Here is a 22,023-nt window from a genome sequence, read left to right on the forward strand (position 1 = left end):
AGGAGAGAGAAAGCGAGAGGAGAGAGAAAGCGAGAGGAGAGAGAAAGCGAGAGGAGAGAGAAAGCGAGAGGAGAGAGAAAGCGAGAGGAGAGAGAAAACGAGAGGAGAGAGAAAACGAGAGGAGAGAGAAAGCGAGAGGAGAGAGAAAGCGAGAGGAGAGAGAAAGCGAGAGGAGAGAGAAAGCGAGAGGAGAGAGAAAGCGAGAGGAGGGAGAGCGAGAGGAGAGAGAGCGAGAGGAGAGAGCGAGAGGATAGAGAAAGCGAGAGCGAGAGAGAGAAAGCGAGAGCGAAAGCGAGAGAGAAAGCGAGAGAGAAAGCGAGAGAGAAAGCGAGAGAGAAAGCGAGAGAGAAAGCGAGAGAGAAAGCGAGAGAGAAAGCGAGAGAGAAAGCGAGAGAGAAAGCGAGAGAGAAAGCACGAGCGAGAGAAAGCAAGAGCGAGAGAAAGCAAGAGCGAGAGAAAGCACGAGCGAGAGAGAAAGCACGAGCGAGAGAGAGAAAGCAAGAGCGAGAGAGAGAAAGCGAGAGCGAGAGAGAGAAAGCGAGAGAGAGAAAGCGAGAGAGAGAGAGAGAAAGCGAGAGAGAGAGAAAGCGAGAGAGAGAGAGAGAGAGAAAGCGAGAGCGAGATAAATCAAGATCGAGAGAGAGAGAAAGCACGAGCGAGAGAGAGAAAGCAAGAGCGAGAGAGAGAAAGCGAGAGAGAGAGAGAGAAAGAGAAAGCGAGAGAGAGAGAGAAAGCGAGAGAGAGAGAGAGAGAGAGAGAGAGAGAGAGAGAGAGAGAGAGAAAGCGAGAGCGAGATAAATCAAGATCGAGAGAGAGAGAAAGCGAGAGAGAGAGAGAGAGAAAGCGAGAGAGAGAGAGAGCGAGAGTGAGAGAGAGAGAGAAAGCGAGAGCGAGATAAATCAAGAGTGAGAGAGAGAGAAAGCAAGAGAGAGCGAGAGAGAAAGCAAGAGAGAGAGAAAGCAAGAGAGAGAGAGAAAGCAAGAGAGAGAGAGAAAGCAAGAGAGAGAGAGAAAGCAAGAGAGAGAGAGCGAAAGCAAGAGAGAGAGCGATAGAAAGAAAGCGAGAGCGAGAGAGAAAGCGAGAGTGAGAGAGAGAAAGAAAGCGAGAGCGAGAGAGAAAGCGAGAGAGAAAGCGAGAGAAAGCAAGAAAGCGATAGAGAGAAAGCGAGAGAGAAAGCGAGAGCGAGAGAGAGAAAGCGAGAGCGAGAGCGAGAGAGAAAGCAAGTGCAAGAGAGAAAGTATGAGCGAGAGAGAAAGGAAGAGCGAGAGAGAAAGGAAGAGCGATAGAGAAAGCAAGAGTGAGAGAGAGAGAAAGCAAAAGCGATAGAGAGAGAAAGCGAGAACAAGAGAGAGAAAGAAAGTGAGAGCGAGAGAGTAAGCGAGAGAGAAAGCGAGAGAGCGAGAGCGAGAGAAAGCAAGTGCGAGATAGAAAGTACGAGCGAGAGAGAAAGGAAGAGCGATAGTGAGCGAAAGCAAGAGCGAGAGAGAGAGAAAGCGAGAGCGAGAGAGAAAGCGAGAGAGAAAGCGAGAGAGAAAGCGAGAGCGAGAGAGCGAGAAAGCAAGAGCGAGAGAGAAAGCAAGAGCGAGAGAGAGAGAGAGAAAGCAAGAGCGAGAGAGAAAGCGAGAAAGCAAGAGCGAGAGAGAAAGAAAGCGAGAGCGAGCGAGAGAATGCGAGAGCGAGAGAGAGACAGAGCGAGAGAGAGCGAGCGAGAGACAGAGCGAGCGAGAGAGAGCGAGCGAGCGAGAGCGAGAGAGAGCGCGAGAGAGCGAGAAATCGAGAGAGAGCGAGAAATCGAGAGCGAGTGAGAAAGCGAGAGCGAGAGAGAAAGCGAGAGGAGAGAGAAAGCGAGAGGAGAGCGAGAGGAGAGAGAGCGAGAGGAGAGAGAGCGAGAGGAGAGAGAGCGAGAGGAGAGAGAGAGCGAGAGCGAGAGCGAGCGAGAGAGAGCGAGAGAGAAAGAGAGAGAAAGAGAGAGAGAGAGAGAGAAAGAGAGAGAAAGAGAGAGAAAGAGAGAGAAAGAGAGAGAAAGAGCAAGAGAGAGAAAGCGAGAGAAAGCGAGAGGAGAGAGAGAGGAGAGAGAAAGCGAGAAAGCGAGAAAGCGAGAGCGAGAGAGAAAGCGAGAGCAAGAGAGAAAGCGAAAGCAAGAGAGAAAGCGAGAGCAAGAGAGAAAGAGCTAGAGAGAGAGAGTGCGAGAGCGAGAGAGAGAATGCGAGAGCGAGAGAGAGAATGCGAGAGCGAGAGAGAGAATGCGAGAGCGAGAGAGAGAAAGCGTGAGCGAGAGAGCGAGAATGCGAGCGAGAGAAAGCGAGAGCGAGAGAGAGAAAACAAGAGCGAGAGAGAGAGGAGAGAGAAAGCATGAGCGAGAGAGAAAGCACGAGCGAGAGAGAAAGAAAGGAAGAGCGAGAGATAGAAAGGAAGAGCGAGAGAGAGAAAGGAATAGCGAGAGAGAGAAAGGAAGAGCGAGAGAGAAAGGATGAGCGAGAGTGAGAGAAAGCGAGAGCGAGCAAGCGAGAGCGAGAGAGAGAGCAAGCGAGAGCGAGAGAGAGAACGCGAGAGCGAGAGAGAGAACGCGAGAGCGAGAGAGAATGCGAGAGCGAGAGAGAGAGAGAACGCGAGAGCGAGAGAGAGAACGCGAGAGCGAGAATGCGAGAGCGAGAAAGAGAATGCGAGAGCGAGGAGAGAGAGAGAGAAAGCGAGAGCGAGAGAGAAAGCACGAGCGAGAGAGAAAGCACGAGCGAGAGGAAGAGAAAGCAAGAGTGAGAGCGAGAGAAAGCGAGAGCGAGAGAATGCGAGAGCGAAAGAATGCAAGAGCGAGAGAATGCAAGAGCGAGAGAATGCAAGAGCGAGAGAATGCAAGAGCGAGAGAATGCAAGAGCGAGAGCGAGCAAGCAAGAGCGAGAGAGAGCAAGCAAGAGCGAGAGAGAGAGAGAGAGAAAGCAAGAGCAAGAGAGCGAGAGAAAGCAAGAGCAAGAGAGAGAAAGCAAGAGCAAGAGAGAGAGAAAGCAAGAGCGAGAGAGAGAAAGCAAGAGCAAGAGAGAGAGAAAGCAAGAGCGAGAGAGAGAAAGCAAGAGCAAGAGAGAGAGAAAGCAAGAGCGAGAGAGAGAAAGCAAGAGCGAGAGAGAGAAAGCAAGAGCGAGAGAGAGAAAGCAAGAGCGAGAGCGAGAGACAGCAAAAGCGAGAGAGTGAGAAAGCAAGAGCGAGAGAGAAAGTGAGAGCCAGTGAGAGATATGTAAAGAGAAAAAGGTTAGTAAAAACAAACGTAGGTCCCCTGCAGTCAGAATCAGGGGAAGTCATAACGGGGAACAAAGAAATGGCAGACCAATTGAACAAGTACTTTGGTTCGGTATTCACTAAGGAGGACATTAACAACCTTCCGGATATAAGAGGGGTCAGAGAGTCTAGTAAGGAGGAGGAACTGAGGGAAATCCTTATTAGTCGGGAAATTGTGTTGGGGAAATTGATGGGATTGAAGGCCGATAAATCCCCAGGGCCTGATGGACTGCATCCCAGAGTACTTAAGGAGGTGGCCTTGGAAATAGCGGATGCATTGACAGTCATTTTCCAACATTCCATTGACTCTGGATCAGTTCCTATGGAGTGGAGGGCAGCCAATGTATCCCCACTTTTTAAAAAAGGAGGGAGAGAGAAAACAGGGAATTATAGACCGGTCAGCCTGACATCGGTAGTGGGTAAGATGATGGAATCAATTATTAAGGATGTCATAGCAGCGCATTTGGAAAGAGGTGACATGATAGGTCCAAGTCAGCATGGATTTGTGAAAGGGAAATCATGCTTGACAAATCTTCTGGAATTTTTTGAGGATGTTTCCAGTAGAGTGGACAAGGGAGAACCAGTTGATGTGGTATATTTGGACTTTCAGAAGGCTTTCGACAAGGTCCCACACAAGAGATTAATGTGCAAAGTTAAAGCACCTGGGATTGGGGGTCGTGTGCTGACATGGATTGAGAACTGGTTGTCAGACAGGAAGCAAAGAGTAGGAGTAAATGGGTACTTTTCAGAATGGAAGGTGGTGACTAGTGGGGTACCGCAAGGTTCTGTGCTGGGGCCCCAGCTGTTTACACTGTACATTAATGATTTAGATGAGGGGATTAAATGTAGTATCTCCAAATTTGCGGACGACACTAAGTTTGGTGGCAGTGTGAGCTGCGAGGAGGATGCTATGAGGCTGCAGAGTGACTTGGATAAGTTAGGTGAGTGGGCAAATGCATGGCAGATGAAGTATAATGTGGATAAATGTGAAGTTATCCACTTTGGTGGTAAAAACAGAGAGACAGACTATTATCTGAATGGTGACAGATTAGGAAAAGGGGAGGTGCAATGAGACCTGGGTGTCATGGTACATCAGTCATTGAAGGTTGGCATGCAGGTGCAGCAGGCGGTTAAGAAAGCAAATGGCATGTTGGCCTTCATAGCGAGGGGATTTGAGTACAGGGGCAGGGAGGTGTTGCTACAGTTGTACAGGGCATTGGTGAGGCCACACCTGGAGTATTGTGTACAGTTTTGGGCTCCTAACCTAAGGAAGGACATTGAGGGAGTGCAGCGAAGGTTCACCAGACTGATTCCCGGGATGGCGGGACTGACCTATCAAGAAAGACTAGATCGACTGGGCTTGTATTCACTGGTGTTCAGAAGAATGAGAGGGGACCTCATAGAAACGTTTAAAATTCTGATGGGTTTAGACAGGTTAGATGCAGGAAGAATGTTCCCAATGTTGGGGAAGTCCAGAACCAGGGGTCACAGTCTAAGAATAAGGGGTAAGCCATTTAGGACCGAGATGGGGAGAGACTTCTTCACCCAGAGAGTGGTGAATCTGTGGAATTCTCTACCACAGAAAGTTGTTGAGGCCAATTCACTAAATATATTCAAAAAGGAGTTAGATGTAGTCCTTACTACTAGGGGGATCAAGGGGTATGGTGAGAAAGCAGGAATGAGGTACTGAAGTTGCATGTTCAGCCATGAACTCATTGAATGGCGGTGCAGGCTAGAAGGGCCGAATGGCCTACTCCTGCACCTATTTTCTATGTTTCTATGAGAGAGAGAAAGCAAGAGTGAGAGAGAGAGAAAGCAAGAGCGAGAGAGAAAGCAAGAGCGAGAGTGAGAGAGAGCGAAAGCAAGAGCAAAAGCGAGAGAGAGAGGGAGAGCAAGAGCAAGTGAGAGAGAAAGCAAGAGCGAGAGCGCGAGAAAGCAAGAGCGAGAGAGAGAAAGCAAGAGCGAGAGAGAGAAAGCAAGAGCGAGAGAGAGAAAGCAAGAGCGAGAGAGAGAAAGCAAGAGCGAGAGAGAGAAAGCAAGAGCGAGAAAGCAAGAGCGAGAGAGAGAAAGCAAAAGCGAGAGAGAGAGAAAGCACGAGCGAGCGAGAGAAAGCACGAGCGAGAGAGAGAGAAAGCACGAGCGAGAGAGAGAGCGAGAGAGAAAGCGAAAGCGAGAGAGAGAAAGCGAGAGAGAGAAAGCAAGAGCGAGAGAGAAAAAGCACGAGCGAGAGAGAGAGAGAAAACACGAGCGAGAGAGAGAGAGAAAGCACGAGCGAGAGAGTAAGCAAGAGCGAGAGCAAGAGCGATAGAGCGAGAAAGTGAGAACGAGGGGAGAGAAAGCAAGAGCGAGAAAGAGAGAGAAAGCGAGAGAGAGAGAGAAAGAGCGAGAGAGAAAGGGAGAGAAAGCAAGAGCGAGAGAGAGAATACGAGAGCGAGAGAGAGAGAATACGAGAGCGAGAGAGAGAATACGAGAGCGAGAGAGAGAAAACAAGAGCGAGAGAGAGAAAACAAGAGCGAGAGAGAGAAAACAAGAGCGAGAGAGAGAAAACAAGAGCGAGAGAGAGAGAGGAGAGAGAAAGCATGAGCGAGAGAGAAAGCAAGAGCGAGAGAGAGAGAGAGTGAACGCAAGAGCGAGAGAGAACGCAAGAGCGAGAGAGAACGCAAGAGCGAGAGAGAAAGAACGCGAGAGCGAGAGAGAAAGAACGCGAGAGCGAGAGAGAAAGAACGCGAGAGCGAGAGAGAAAGAACGCGAGAGCGAGAGAGAGAACGCGAGAGCGAGGAGAGAGAACGCGAGAGCGAGGAGAAAGAACGCGAGAGCGAGGAGAAAGAACGCGAGAGCGAGGAGAGAGAATGCGAGAGCGAGGAGAGAGAATGCGAGAGCAAGGAGAGAGAATGCGAGAGCGAGGAGAGAGAGAGAGCGAGGAGAGAGAATGCGAGAGCGAGGAGAGAGAATGCGAGAGCGAGGAGAGAGAATGCGAGAGCGAGGAGAGAGAATGCGAGAGCGAGGAGAAAGAACGCGAGAGCGAGGAGAAAGAACGCGAGAGCGAGGAGAGAGAACGCGAGAGCGAGGAGAGAGAATGCGAGAGCGAGGAGAGAGAATGCGAGAGCGAGGAGAGAGAGAGAGCGAGGAGAAAGAATGCGAGAGCGAGGAGAAAGAATGCGAGAGCGAGGAGAGAGAATGCGAGAGCGAGGAGAGAGAATGCGAGAGCGAGGAGAGAGAATGCGAGAGCGAGGAGAGAGAATGCGAGAGCGAGGAGAGAGAATGCGAGAGCGAGGAGAGAGAATGCGAGAGCGAGGAGAGAGAATGCGAGAGCGAGGAGAGAGAATGCGAGAGCGAGGAGAGAGAATGCGAGAGCGAGAGCGAGGAGAGAGAATGCGAAGGCGAGGAGAGAGAGAGAGCGAGAATGCGAGCAAGAGAAAGCGAGAACGAGAGAGAGAAAGCAAGAGAGAGAGAGAAAGCAAGAGCGAGAGAGAGAGAAAGCAAGAGAGAGAGAGAAAGCAAGAGCGAGAGAGAGAGAAAGCAAGAGCGAGAGAGAGAGAAAGCAAGAGCGAGAGAGAGAGAGAAAGCAAGAGAGAGAGAGAAAGCGAGAGAATGAGAGAGGGAGAGAAAGCAAGAGCGAGAGAGAGAAAGCGAGAAAGAGAGAGAAAGCGAGAAAGAGAGAGAAAGCGAGAAAGAGAGAGAGAAAGAGAGAGAGAAAACAAGAGCGAGAGAGAGAGAAAGCAAGAGCGAGAGAGAGAGAAAGCAAGAGCGAGAGAGAGAGAAAGCAAGAGCGAGAGAGAGAGAGAAAGCAAGAGAGAGAGAGAAAGCGAGAGAATGAGAGAGGGAGAGAAAGCAAGAGGGAGAGAAAGCAAGAGCGAGAGAGAGAAAGCGAGAAAGAGAGAGAAAGCGAGAAAGAGAGAGAAAGCGAGAGCGAGAGAGAGAGAGGAGAGAGAAAGCAAGAGCGAGAGAGAGAGAGAAAGCAAGAGCGAGAGAGAGAAAGAAAGAAAGCGAAAGCGAGAGAGAGAGAAAGCGAGAGCGAGCGAGAGAATGCGAGAGCGAGCAAGAGCGAGAATGCTAGACCGAGAGAGAAAGCGAGAGCGAGAGAGAGAATGCGAGAGCGAGAGAGAGAATGCGAGAGCGAGAGAGAGAATGCGAGAGCGAGTGAGAGAATGCGAGAGCGAGTGAGAGAATGCGAGAGCGAGAGAGAGAATGCGAGAGCGAGAGAGAGAATACGAGAGCGAGAGAGAGAATGCGAGAGCGAGAGAGAGAATGCGAGAGCGAGAGAGAGAATGCGAGAGCAAGAGAATGCGAGAGCGAGAGAGAGAATGCGAGAGCGAGGACAGAGAGAGAGAGAGAGACAGAAAGCGAGAGAGAGAGAAAGCGAGAGAGAGAGAGCGAGAGAGAGCGAGAGAGAGCAAGAATGCGAGAGCGAGAATGCGAGAGCGAGAATGCGAGAGCGAGGAGAGAGCGAGGAGAGAGCGAGAATGCGAGAGCGAGGAGAGAGCGAGAATGCGAGAGCGAGGAGAGAGCGAGAATGCGAGAGCGAGGAGAGAGCGAGAATGCGAGAGCGAGGAGAGAGAGAGAGAATGCGAGCGAGAGAGAAAGCGAGAGCAAGTGAGAAAGCGAGAGCAAGAGAGAGAGAGAGAGAAGAGAGAAAGCGAGAGAGAGTTGAGAGAGAAAGCGAGAGCGAGAAAGCGAGAGCGAGAAAGCAAGAGAGAGAATGTGAGAGGGAAAGCGAGAGCGAGAAAGAGCGAGAGAGAGAGAGAGAGAGAGAGAATGCGAGAGCGAGGAGAGAGAGAAAGCCAGAGAGAGAGAAAATGCGAGCGAGAGAGAAAGCGAGAGCGAGAGAGAAAGCGAGAGCGAGAGAGAAAGCAAGAGCGAGAGCGAGAGGGAGAGAAAGCGAGAGGGAGAGAAAGCAAGAGGGAGAGAGAATGCGAGCGAGAGAATGCGAGAGAGAAAGCGAGAGCGAGAGAGAGAAAGCGAGAGCGAGAGACAGAGAAAGCGAGCGAGAGAGAGAGAAAGCGAGAGCGAGAGAGAGAGAAAGCGAGAGAGAGAGAAAGCGAGAGCGGGAGAGAGAAAGAGCGGGAGAGAGAGAAAGCAAGAGAGAAAGCAAGAGAGAAAGCAAGAGCGAGACAGCGAGAAAGCAAGAGCGAGAGAGAGAGCGAGAGAGAGAGCGAGAGCGAGAGAGAGAGCGAGAGAGAAAGCAAGAGCGAGAGAGCAAGAGAGAGAGCAAGAGCGAGAGAGAGAGAGAGAAAGCGAGAGAAAGCGAAAGCAAGTGCAAGAGCGAGAGAGAGAGAGTGAGCAAGAGAGAGAGAGAGAGAGAGAGCAAGAGCGAGAGAGAGAGAGCAAGAGCGAGAGAGAGAGAAAGCAAGAGCGAGAGAGAGAGAAAGCAAGAGCGAGAGAGAGAGAAAGCAAGAGCGAGAGAGAGAGAAAGCAAGAGCGAGAGAGAGAGCGAGAGCGAGAGAGAGAGCGAGAGAGAAAGCAAGAGCGAGAGAGAGAGCAAGAGAGAGAGCAAGAGCGAGAGAGAGAGAGAGAAAGCGAGAGAGAGAAAGCAAGAGCAAGAGCGAGAGAGAGAAAGCACGAGAGAGAAAGCACGAGAGAGAGAGAAAGCACGAGAGAGAGAGAGAAAGCACGAGCGAGAGAGAGAGAAAGCACGAGCGAGAAAGAACAAGAGCGATAGAGAGAGAAAGTGAGAACGAGAGGAGAGAAAGCAAGAGAGAGAGAGAAAGAGAGAGAAAGCAAGAGAGAGAGAGAAAGAGAGAGAAAGCAAGGGCGAGAGAGAGAAAGAGAGAGAGAGAAAGCAAAAGCGAGAGAGAGAGAAAGTGAGCAATCCCAGGCTTCAAGTGGAAATTTTTATTTTAGGAAATAGTTGCACCAAACTTTAAACCACATGTGTGCTTTCTGAGCATATGCAGTTTGTCGATTTGAAAGTGGACTTGAATTTGTTCTGGAATGCTTGTAGTTTGTGTGCTTGGGGACAGGGGCTTGGATAATTTGTATGGGGAGGGCTCATATTTTTGCATTGGACTTCGCATTTCTGTGTAACCACTTGTAACCCACTGTGACCAGCTGGAAGACCTCATGGGAGGAAAACTAAAGGAGAGAATGTACAATTAAATTACATGACAAATGAGCACTCACAGGAGCTCAAAATCAAAGTATGAAACTTATTTGCTGTTTATGCTGGTGATAAACAGACGACTAATAAATCTGAAACATTACCGCTTGCGGAATTCTACAGGACCTGTTCAGCGAAAGTACGAAAGAAATCTACTTACCGTCTTTGGTGACATGCACTACAAACAATCCTTCTTCATTTCCCAGTGCTATCCTTTCATGATCTAGAATACAGTAACAGTGAGAGGGACAGGTGTTAATATTTGGCATATTGCAATGTGGTTTTCTCTTATGGGTCAATATTTCATGCTTGGCAAAGATGCGAGATACCAGCCACTGTGCTCCAACAGCACATTTCAGTTTCAACCTCAAGCATTACGACTGCACCAGCGTGAATTTTCCTTTTCCCACATTAGCAGTTCTATGGCTTCCCTGATTTTAATTGACAAAATGAATGCCAAATTATAGGCAGTTCTGTGCAGGGCCCACTAGAAACTTGAACTGCCCCAAATTATTTTGGCGTGGAAATGGGCTATGGCCCATTTTCAGGACCATAACCAACAACGCATGTTTCAAGCGGGAGGCCCTAGGCCAGCTCGATATTAGTCCTAGCGCTTCATGAACATGTTTTGTGAGAGCTACCGGGACTGTCAGCTCTCCACAGGCAACTCATTAAAAAGAATATTGGGCTGCTAGCCTCACTGACAGCGGCTCGAAGTTAAGTCCCGGAAGGGGGATTTCATTCCTTTGAGACCCTCCTTAAAACCGACCTCTTTGTTACCCCTCCTAATATCGCCTTCTTTAGCTTAGAATTGATTTTTGTCTAATTGCGCCTGTGTCAAGTGCCTCGGGCCTTTTTTCGAAGTGAAAGATGCTGTATAAATGACTGCTGGGGACCGTTCCGTGGGCCTCCAGCTGCACTCACTCTACACTGCCTGATGGCTTCCATGTTATGCCCGCCTGGTTTGGGAGGGAATTAGGCCTGAATTATGGTAACATTTCCAGGGCTTCACATCAGTGAGTTGGAGCGAGCCTGCAACACACTGAGTGATGTTCAAAGTGGAGCGATTGTCACTGCTGGGAACCGACCACTCACTCACAGGGTGAGATGAAGTAAGATGGATTGAGGCACGTGGGGAGAATAAATACCAGCATAGGCCAGTTGGATCGAATGGCCTGTTCCTGTGAAGCATACTTACTCGTGTTATGTTATTAAACCCAGTTAAGTTACACAGAGCACGGTCCCACAAACAATGAGAGAGTTAAATGACCAGCTAATCTGTGTTTTTGGTAAATGCTGACCAGGACAAAGGGAAAATTCTGCTGCTGAACTTCCACCCAAACAGGTTGATGGGGCCTCGGTTAAATGTCTCCTTCAAAAAACGGTACTCGCTCAGTACTGCTCTGAAGCATCTGCCTAGATGATGTACTCAAGTCTCTGGAATCTTTTGACTGAGAGACACCACTGAGCTAACAATGGCACTTGGAAGAGAAAAGGTCGAGTAGGAAAGGTTTTGATATGTTGAATTAAAAGAAACATCGTGCCTTTCATGTTCTCGGGACGTCCCAAAGCGCTTTATAGCCAACTAATTATCTTTGAAGTGTAGTCACTGTTTTTACTATGTAGGTAAACATTGCAGCCGTTATATGCTGAGAGTTATCAGCTTCAGTGAAAAGGCAGTCAGCTGGCTCCTACCTATGATGGCGGCTGACTGAGTTGTCTTAATGAGTGGCAGGGCACTGTCATAAGCTTCCTTCGGAACGAAGACTGATCGGTCCTTGAGTTTGTTCTTCTTCAGGATCCGGTGCAGCTCGTTCAGCAGCCCCACCCACTTATTTTTCTCATTCTCGCTGTCAGCCAGTATCAGGATTGAACACTTGTTGTTGGACGTTGACAGCTGGGAGGTCGTAACCTGCAGAGAACAAAGACATGACTTAAGGGAGAACCCAGACAGCGCTGATCGCGGAGTTAAACTGCCTGCGCGCTTTTATTTTACCCGAGCCTTACGTGCTTTAATGCGCTCTATTAGCTTGACCTGAAAACTCTGCTGACTGGAGACAAGCCAGATTGTATAAACAAAACTTTCTGCTCATCCCTTTGATTGCTTAACTGATGGCTGACTTGTCCCGACTATTAATGTTCTGCCTCCTGCCCTGCAGTCTTGGAGACCAGCACCTATTTAAAAATAATTCCAGCCCCTATCTGCATGGTCACTGTGTAAACTACTTTTAGGAGTAACTGACAAATACCGGTATAAAACATATTCATCTTTACAAAGATGTCTAAACTTTAAATGGACAGCCTGCACCAACACAGTCCCCACCACCTATAGCATCCACCTTTATCATGGGCAGCTATCCCTATCATGCTAACTATTTGCCAGTACCATACGAGTCAATTAGAGGGGTACTGCTTATAACCTATCAAGTTACCAACTAGTTCAGGCAGACTTTGCCATGGAATACTTTTAACGAATTTCCCTGCTTCAATAACCGCAGGTTTTGGCCCCAAACAGAGATGTCTACTTTAAGACTAAGGATTTATTGCAGACATTTTGCTGCCCAATCTTTGGAGTATCAACATTTTTTGCTGTGCAAGAACTGGAAAATAACCCAACCCAGTCTCTGAGCTTCATTTTATTTTTAGTTGCAATGTCTCAGTGTAGCAACGCACTATCCGGCAGGATTGGCAGATTCATACTCTATATGGGCAATAAAATTGGCCTGACATCAGTAGTGGGGAAAATGTTGGAATTAATTATTAAAGATGAAATAGCAGCGTATTTGGAAAGCAGTGACAGGATCTGTCCAAGTCAGCATGGATTTATGAAGGGGAAATCATGCTTGACAAATCTTCTAGAATTTTTTGAGGATGTAACTAGTAGAGTGACAAGGGAGAACCATGGATGTGGTGTATTTGGACTTTCAAAAGGCTTTTGACAAGGTCCCACACAAGTGATTGGTGTGCAAAATCAAAGCACATGGTATTGGGGGTAATATACTGATGTGGATAGAGAACTGATTGGCAGACAGGAAGCAAAGAGTCGGGATAAACGGGTCCTTTTCAGAATGGCAAGCAGTGACTAGTGGAGTGTTGCAGGGCTCAGTGCTGGGACCCCAGCTCTTTACAATATACATCAATGATTTGGATGAAGGAATTGAATGTAATATCTCCAAATTTGCAGATGACACTAAACTGGGTGGCGGTGTGAGCTGTGAGGAGGATGCTATGAGGCTGCAGAGCGACTTGGATAGGTTAGGTGAGTGGGCAAATGCATGGCAGATAGGTATAATGTGGATAAATGTGAGGTTATCCACTTTGGTGGTAAAAACAGAGAGACAGATTATTATCTGAATGGTGACAGATTAGGAAAAGGGGAGGTGCAATGAGACCTGGGTGTCATGGTACATCAGTCATTGAAGGTTGGCATGCAGGTACAGCAGGCAGTTAAGAAAGCAAATGGCATGTTGGCCTTCATAGCGAGGGGATTTGAGTACAGGGGCAGGGAGGTGTTGCTACAGTTGTACAGGGCCTTGGTGAGGCCACACCTGGAGTATTGTGTACAGTTTTGGTCTCCTAACCTGAGGAAGGACATTCTTGCTATTGAGGGAGTGCAGCGAAGGTTCACCAGACTGATTCCCGGGATGGCGGGACTGACCTATCAAGAAAGACTGGATCAACTGGGCTTGTATTCACTGGAGTTGAGAAGAATGAGAGGGGATCTCATAGAAACGTTTAAAATTCTGATGGGTTTAGACAGGTTAGATGCAGGAAGAATGTTCCCAATGTTGGGGAAGTCCAGAACCAGGGGTCACAGTCTAAGGATAAGGGGTAAGCCATTTAGGACCGAGATGAGGAGAAACTTCTTCACCCAGAGAGTGGTGAACCTGTGGAATTCTCTACCACAGAAAGTTGTTGAGGCCAATTCACTAAATATATTCAAAAAGGAGTTGGATGAAGTCCTTACTACTAGGGGAATCAAGGGGTATGGCGAGAAAGCAGGAATGGGGTACTGAAGTTGCATGTTCAGCCATGAACTCATTGAATGGCGGTGCAGGCTCGAAGGGCCGAATGGCCTACTCCTGCACCTATTTTCTATGTTTCTAAACTCCTTCACTCAGAGGAGTTGTTAACCTGTGGAATTCCCTACCGCAGAGAGTTGTTGATGCCAGTTCATTGGATATATTCAAGAGGGAGTTAGATATGGCCCTTACAGCTAAAGGGATCAAGGGGTATGGAGAGAAAGCAAGAAAGGGGTACTGAGGGAATAATCAGCCATGATCTTATTGAATGGTGGTGCAGGCTCGAAGGGCCGAATGGCCTAATCCTGCACCTATTTTCTATGTTTCAGCATCTGTGGGATTGGAAGGATTAAATAACCTATGGACTGATCTGGCAGTGTGGAGTTGGCCCATGGAACAGTGCCACACAGTAAGAGGCAGCATTTTTAGGGGAGGAGAGGAGCGGATAAGGTAGAGAAGAGAGATAATTCTGGCAAACTATTGACCTCAAGAAAGAAGAAAATGAAAAAAAACAGAACTCCTGGGATGGGTAACTTGATATCAGTCTGGTGCAGCTCCGAATAGTGGCAGCAAAGGAAGAACAGAGTTGCATTTCTATAGCTCCTTTTGCAACCTCAGGATGTCCCAAAGTACTTTACAACCAATTAAGTACTTTTTTGAAATGTAGACGCTGTTGTAATGTTGGAAATGCGGCAGCCAATTTGGGCACAGCAAGTTCCCACAAGTAACAATGAGATAATGACCAGATCATCTGTTTTAGGTGTTGGCTGAGGGTTAAATGTTGGCTGGGATACCAGGGAGAACACCCCAGCTCTTCAAAATAGTGCCATGGGATCTTTGACATCCACTAGTCATGGAAGAAAGCAACAAGCTAAACAAAGATCATTTTTATACATATACATACGATTGAATATATTGTTTTAAATACAATCGATCGATCTAATAGGATACTTTAACCAGCTATTTCCAGTGTATAATTTCTTTTTTTAATCATCCTAGATGCTAATTATGATGTGGTAGTTGCTCAGTGGAATTGACTGTCAATCCCTGCTAAGTGCTTTCATCTATTATCATAAGTGTTGATAAAGCACACAAACTCTGGCATGCTTCTGGTGCTAATATTCATCTGCTTCCACAACTGCAGAAAGCGAGGGCCAGGGCCAATGACAAGATCTGGTAAACATCAGGCATCAAAAAGTGAGAGCTTCACAAGTGGCTACATTATCACATCATTGCTGGTTACCATAAATAGTAAAATACAGGTAGCAATTTTTAAAATTAATGTACTTTCATGACCATTCCAGGCTTGTTCAACAAAACAAAGCACATTTTTGACATTTATGATGCCACTGCTTCACAATGACAGTCACATGGTTTAGTGATTACAGTTTTTGTTAGTACATGAAACATTTAACGGAAGCGTTGCACTTTATCTGGCACAGGCGCGATGTACTGTAATTTTTAACCATACTTCATGGAGGTTGGGGTTGTAAGAAAAAGAAAATTCGGTTCACACAGCTCTTGTCTCACCATTTACACCACAGTGAGGAAATGAATGTGTTTTCCTCCTGCCCCCCCCCCCCCCCACCCCCGACCAAATCTCCCCTTCAGTGAGAGTGATTAAACCAGGCAGGAGTTCAACAGAAGGCTGATCATTCAGAATCAAAATGGGTTTTATAGAGGGTCAGTCAAATCCACTATGCAGCATTGCAATCCTGTTAGGATCATAGAAGCCTTTCCTGCAGAATAGAGCTTGGCAGGGTTCATGAATACAGATTTATTGCTCGACTAATAACGTGACGTTTTCACATCATTACTCCCAGCGGTCAGGGAGAGATCTTTTAACTTGTGCTATTCACCTCCCGCAGGAGAGTCAGCTGAGGAAAATCATGGACCGGAATAATATACATGGTCCATTGGAGGAGTGAGCTTCATTTCCTCAATTATGGAACCTCATTTATCTGTGTCTCAGTTACGTGCACACTCAATTATTTTTGAGGGAGTTGGGACTGGGAAGCTAGTTGGAGTGGTGGATCGCCAAAATGTTTAAAAATTGTTCTTGGGAGGTCAGCTTCGCTGGCAAGGCCGCTTTTACTGCCCATCTCTAGTTGCCCTGAGAAGTGGCGGTGAACGATTGCAGTTCTTGTGGTGACGGTGTTCACCACATGGGTCTTCGGTCAGAAATTTTTTTTTGTTTTGAAAAACTGTTTATGCTAGATAAATTAATTTAAAATACCCACTGAAAGGTAATGTGAGAATCCTCGATTATCTGCCAGTTTTGAATATCCCTTCTTTGTGGTGAATAATTATGATCCCACTGCAGTTGTAGCTCGGTGCGAAACAGGATTTTTATTCATGGATAAATCCTCCACTTAGGAGGATAAACAAATTCACTTGAAAGGTTGCTGCTCATGAGTTATGTAGTCACACTGCACTTGTGGAGAAAGAAACCATTAAATAAGGAAGTAAAAAGACGTCCATGAAGTATTTTAAGTAGTACTTGTTGAGTTTTAGTTCTATACTGGGGAAGAAGGGCATCATATTCAGGTCCGATCAACAGTGGGTAAGTAGTCCTTAGAGGGTCTACATCACCAAGGAGTACGTACCAGGGGGGTGCAAAGATATGGAAGTGTCAGCTCCATGAGGAAGGAACAGCATTAATTGTACAGAGAGTAAAAATACCTTAATATGAGTCGCAGTTTTACGATCGCGTGCGGAATGGAGTTTTGGGGTCTGTTTAATGGGCCCAACCCACCTACCCGGTTCTGCTGTAAGCGGAACCTAAGGCAGAGAAGAGAAAAGCTACATCAGAGGTCCACCTGTCAGAAGGGGTTGAACTACCACATCCGCTAAGGCTAAGATGGGGATGAGAAGAGAAAGAGGGTTGAATTCAGAAGGGGCTCCAAAATGCGGTGAAGACAAACTTTCACAAAGGTTAGCTACTTCCCACAGCAAAGTGTAGCCAGGTGATGCAGTTGAGAAATGCTGATAGTCTTTGCATTAAGGCAATATACCTCTCTGGTGACAATGAGCACATTCTCAAACAAATGCCTGATTGTTTGATTAACAGTCTTCTCCAAAGGAGACCAAGCAAACAATAAGTTGGATCAGACAGAAAGCCACCATAACTATGGTGGCAGGAGGCAAAAAATCCAATGACAAAAGAGTTTCACCTGGGGACAGGACCAAAGGCTCATGTTTTCACATTCTATTCCCAGTGTAGATCAGACACTAACAGGCTCGTATGATAAAGTTGGGGAGAGATGTGATAGTAGTATCCACGTACTAATGTTAGCTGAGTTATCTTTGATTAGTATTAAGCACCATGGCCCAAACCTCTTGCCACATCTCATCGATAACAGACTCAGATCAGATCCATCAACCTAACCTTTTGAGAATTATCCCATGGCACATCAAGATATTATTATTGCTCCCAGATCAGTTATGTTGAAGAGTTATTGCTCAGCACGAAATACTGAGAATGTAGGCATTAGGAAAATGACTAATTGAGAAATATGATGTGGGCTGGTTTCTGTACAGCTGATTCTCAAGCTATAAGGGTGGATTTTTTAGTCACCTGATTTGTTCAGAAACACTGAAAGAGCTTCTTCTCTTTGGCAGGAACTTTGAAGCAATGAGAGGGATCATAAAGTGAAAATAGTAAAGGATTTTACATGAATTACATAAAAAGTAAAGAACAGAAAGAAAGGGTAGGGCCAATTGGAGACTAAAAAGGATTTTTCTTTCATGAAGGTGGAAGGAACGCAGGAGACACTAAAAGAACACTTTGTATTGATTTTCACAGAAGAGAGTGATAGTGGGAATGAAAGAATATGGGGATCGGGCAGGAAAGTGAAGTTGAGGTCGAAGATCAGCCATGATCTTATTGAATGGCGGAGCAGGTTCAAAGGGCCATATGACTTACTCCTCCTCCTAATTCTTATGCTTTTATGAGTTAGTACAGGAGCAATTATATGGGGTAAGTGACGAGAACAACATAGTACTGAAACATTGGTGAACTCAAAGTAAAGGAGACAGTGGGGCCCCAAATAGCATTCCAGCATTCTAGGGAAGTCAGAAAGGAAATAGCAGAGGCTTTGATGACAATCTCTTTAACATCCTTGGAAGGGTTGCCGATATAATGCTCCTGTTCAAAAAGGGATAAAGCAGATAACTACAGACCATCCGGCCATTCATCGTTAGTGGGTAAGCTTCTACAGACCATAATATGGTATAAAACTAATATTCACTTAGAAAGACATGTATTAATTAAAGACAGTGTGCTTGGCAAAATGCACGTCTTGTCTGACAAATTGAATAGAGTGCTTTGAGAAAATAAAATTGTATCAATAAAGAAAATACAGCAGACGTTGTGTATAAGAAACTTCAAAAAGGTACATGTAGGAGGCTTGTTGATAAAATTAAAAAGGGAATATGGTAGCATGGATAGGAAGTTGGCTCAAAGACAGAAGAGAGTGGATAATGTGTGCCTTTTGTACTGGAGGAATGCAAATACTGGTGTTGTCCAGGGGTCATTGTTGGATCATTGTTCTTCTCAATATATACATGTATATAAATAAATGAATCAGATTATAGGGGTGCAAACTCCAACATTTACAGACACACGGAAATTGAGAGCAGTTAACTGCCAAGAGCACTGTAAATGAGCAAGGGGACATGGACAAGTTAGTACATTGGGTTGATTGAGGTCAGCTAATATTTAATACAGAGACATTAAGGTGGTGTGATTGGGCTGAAGAATGATAAAATATATACATGAAGAGGATGCAAAAGAAATTCACTAGGATGCTACCATGTTTTAGAAGGTTAAATTATGAGGACAGGTTTCATAAATCTGGCTTGTATTCCCTTAAGTATTGAAGATTAAGTAGTGATCTAATCGAGATATTTAAAATGATTAAGGGATTCAATAGGGTAGATAGAGGGAAACTGTTTCCTCTGGTGGAGGAATCAAGAACAAGGGGACATAATCTTAAAATTAGAGCTCGGCCGTTCAGGAATGAAATCAGGTGGCACTTTTTCACACAAAGGACAGTAGAAATCTGGAATTCTCTCCCCCAAAAGGCTGTGCATACTGGGACAATTGAAGCCTTCAAGACTGAGATCGATAGATTTTTGTTAGGTAAGAGTATCAATGGATATGGAGCAGAGGTGAGTAAATGGAGTAGAGGTACAGATCAGCCACAATCTAATTAAATGGCAGAACAGGCTTGAGGGGCTGAATGGCCTACTCCTTTTCCTAATGTTCCTATGAGAGGCTTTAATTATGAGCAGAAGATAGAGAAACTGAGGCACTTTTCACTAGAATAGAGAAAGTTCTGAGGCGATTCCAGTGATCCATGCTTGGGCCCACAGGCTTGCATTACAGCAGTATAGCCCCATTAGGTGAATAGGTGAATAGCTCCTTCTGGTTCTGTTGATCCCATTTATTGACACAGAGCCGATAGACACAGTAACAGCCACCAGTGCTAGGATATTTGGTCCTCGGGCATCCGCGGCGATGACGGGGGCGACATGGAGGAGGGAAGGAGAAAATATGAACCATGGGGCAAACCATCTTTTAGCAGCACTGACAGAAACCTGGAAGCAGCTCACCTTCCCTTTCATGGTGTGACATGCAGGAGTCCAGAATATACAAGAAATAACCCAGCTGTCATTTCGAAGGACTTGATTTGCAAAGAGATTAAGGCTGTAAACATAGTGCTACGTGTCATGCAGACAAATCAAGGCAATTAAGACAATCAAGATGATTCAGTTAACAGACACTTGTGCAATGGCTGCAGACAGAAAATGCTTTTTGGGGGCGATACTTTACTGAGACACTGTGCCACAAAATGGGAAGATGTAGGTACATGCAATGCAAACAATGAGAGTAAAATATATAAATCAAATAGGACTCCACCAATTTATAACATATAAGTAAGAACTTTAATGGAGCAGGCACCCATTTCCACAATTCAAGTAGGGCTTTCCCACTTTGTTTTACTGAGGCAGAATAAACCCTATTGTGAAAATTTTCTACTACAACAAAATGGTCCTTGTTCCATACACTATGGTCAGTGCACCATCAGGGGCAGGCCTGTCCCCAGACCCATACAAAATAAACTAGTGCAGCTTGGGCTGACTCTGCTTCTGATCTTCCCGAAGGAAGGCAGGGAGGGTATAAGCCCGAGCTCCATCGAGCACCTCATACCACCGCTCCGCTTCCCCAGCAACATGGCGGAGATCAGGAAGTGAGGATGTGCAGAACTGTGGGCATGAACCCAGACCAGAACACACTGCAGCACAATATGATGCGGCTCCACGTTCACACTGTATCAAATTAAATTAAGTATGACTCTGGCCTTTTATTGGAACATGTTAGTAACTGCTCTCAGCTCCACCTGCTTACTTCATACCTTTTGTTTTTGGGCAATTTAACACAACTGAAAAACCTAGAAGTTGAAATCACCAGACTATAACCTTGATAATAATGCTGCAATGTATAGAACATTAACCCGCATCTATGCAGCTAGAGTAATTCCTGATTTAATAGAAATAATATGTCCCATTCTCAGGAAATGCCAACCCCATGTAGTCTATTGGGTTTTGCTCCAATGCATTCTCAGGTCATGTGCTACTGATTCACTGACCATTTAATCAGTGCCACTGCTTCTAATTAGCCCAAGAAGAGAAAAATAGTAGACAGAAATGTGACTGGGGCAGCGAGCAGCGAGTGAGAGGGAGAAAGGACAGGGACCAAGTGTGGGAGTGAGATAGGGCACAAGCAAAAAAGAGAGAATGCAGGAAGAAAGCAGGAGCAAGATGTAGAGAGAGGGGAAGGGAAAGAAAGAGAAATGGAGAAGGTAAGAAGGAGAGGCAGGAAACATGTGGGGGAGAGGGAGAAAGAAGTGGGGGAGTGGGGGGAAGTGGGGGAGTGGGGGGGAAGTGGGGGGGAAGTGGGGGAGTGGGGGGGAAGTGGGGGAGTGGGGGAAGTGGGGGAGTGGGGAGAAGTGGGGGAGTGGGGGGGAAGTGGGGAAGTGGGGGAGTGGGGGGAAGTGGGGGGGGAGTGGGGGGAAGTGGGGGAGTGGGGGGGAAGTGGGGGAGTGGGGGGGGGGAGGGGGGAGGGGGAGGGAGGGGGAGGGGAGGGAGGGGGGAGGGGGAGGGAGGGGGTGGGGGAGTGGGGGGGGGAGGGGGGGGGAGGGGGGAGGGATGTGGGGGAGTGGGGGGGGAGGTGGGGAGTGGAGGGAGGTGGGGGGAGTGGGAGGGAGGTGGGGAGTGGGGGGGAGGTGGGGGAGTGGGGGGAGGTGGGGGAGTGGGGGGGGAGGTGAGGGAGTGGGGGGGGAGGTGAGGGAGTGGGGGGGAGGTGGGGAGTGGGGGGGGAGGTGGGGGAGTGGGGGGGAGGTGGGGAGTGGGGGAGGTGGGGGAGTGGGGGGAGGTGGGGAGTGGGGGGGAGGTGGGGGAGTGGGGGGGAGGTGGGGGAGTGGGGGGGAGGTGGGGGAGTGGGGGGGAGGTGGGGGAGTGGGGGGGAGGTGGGGAGTGGGGGGAGGTGGGGGAGTGGGGGGGTGGTGGGGGAGTGGGGGGGTGGTGGGGGGTGGGGGGTGGGGGGGGAGGTGGGGGAGTGAGGTGGGGAGTGAGGTGGGAGGTGGGAAGTGAGGGGGGTGGGGGGAGTGAGGGGGAGGTGGGGGAGTGAGGGGAGAGGTGGGGAGTGAGGGGGGGGGAGGTGGGGGAGTGAGGGGAGTGTGGGGGGGGAGTGGGGGAGTGGGGGGGAGGTGGGGATGTGTGGGGGAGGTGGGGGGTGTGAGAGACGGACGGACATAACAGGGGAGAGATCACCTGAGGAGAGAGACAAGAGGAGTAGAAAGAGACGAGAGGTCAGCACCCAAGGGGAGAGACACACACAACAAAGGCTAGACAAGAGAGAGAAACAATGGGCCCAAGTTTCCACACGCGCCTAGAACAGCGCAGTCCCGACCTGGACGCCCGTTTTTTGCGCCACAAAGTGCGCCTAAAAAAATCCTCGGTATTGTCCACCTACTTGCAGGTCCTCTGGCCCTCGGCGCAGCCAGCACGAGCTGTGGGGGGGGGGCGGAGCCAGGTCCCTGCGCTGAAAACAGTGCCGGAATCTCTGCACATGCGCGCTACAGTCGGCACGCAAGTGCAGTAGCTCCAGGCGCCCAAAACTGTGTGGGAGGGGCCCGAAGCACGCAGCCCCTAGCCCTGGCTGAATGGCCTCACTGGGGATTGCGTGACTAAGGCTCCTCCCACGGCCAGCTCCTGCTCCCCCCCCCCCACCGACCAGACCCGGCACTCGCTCCCCCCACCACCCCCTGCCTCCGGACCAGACCCGACCCGACACCCGCTCCCCCCCCCACCCCTGCCTCCGGACCAGACCAGACCCGACACCCGCCCCCCCCCCCCACCCCTGCCTCCGGACCAGACCCGACCCGACACCCCGCCCCCCCCCCCCCCCTCAACTGACCCGACCCGACCCGCGCTCCTGTTCCCGCTCCCCGCCTCAACCCGACCCGCGCTCCTGTTCCCGCTCCCCCGCCTCAACCCGACCCGCGCTCCTGTTCCCGCTCCCCCGACTCGACCCGACCCGCGCTCCTGTTCCCGCTCCCCGCCTGGACCCGA

The 22,023-nt window shown here is 48.3% G+C and overlaps 1 protein-coding gene across 1 annotated transcript in view; it reads right to left on the reverse strand.

The window, feature by feature from the left end:
- Nucleotides 1–9,524: 9,524 nt before the first annotated feature.
- The window catches only part of LOC139250262 (serine/threonine-protein kinase MRCK alpha-like), a gene marked incomplete at its 3' end in the record, with an annotated part of 472,269 nt that continues 459,770 nt past the window's right edge, over nucleotides 9,525–22,023 (reverse strand). The window contains exons 29-31 of the mRNA XM_070872760.1: nucleotides 16,069–16,167; nucleotides 11,060–11,276; nucleotides 9,525–9,587 (exon numbers count right to left, since the gene is read on the reverse strand). Of these exons, the coding sequence (XP_070728861.1) occupies nucleotides 9,525–9,587; nucleotides 11,060–11,276; nucleotides 16,069–16,167 (379 nt within the window). The remainder of the gene's footprint in view (nucleotides 9,588–11,059; nucleotides 11,277–16,068; nucleotides 16,168–22,023) is intronic.

Source organism: Pristiophorus japonicus, unplaced genomic scaffold (assembly GCF_044704955.1).
Source record: "Pristiophorus japonicus isolate sPriJap1 unplaced genomic scaffold, sPriJap1.hap1 HAP1_SCAFFOLD_360, whole genome shotgun sequence".
NCBI classification, from domain to species: Eukaryota; Metazoa; Chordata; class Chondrichthyes; family Pristiophoridae; genus Pristiophorus; species Pristiophorus japonicus.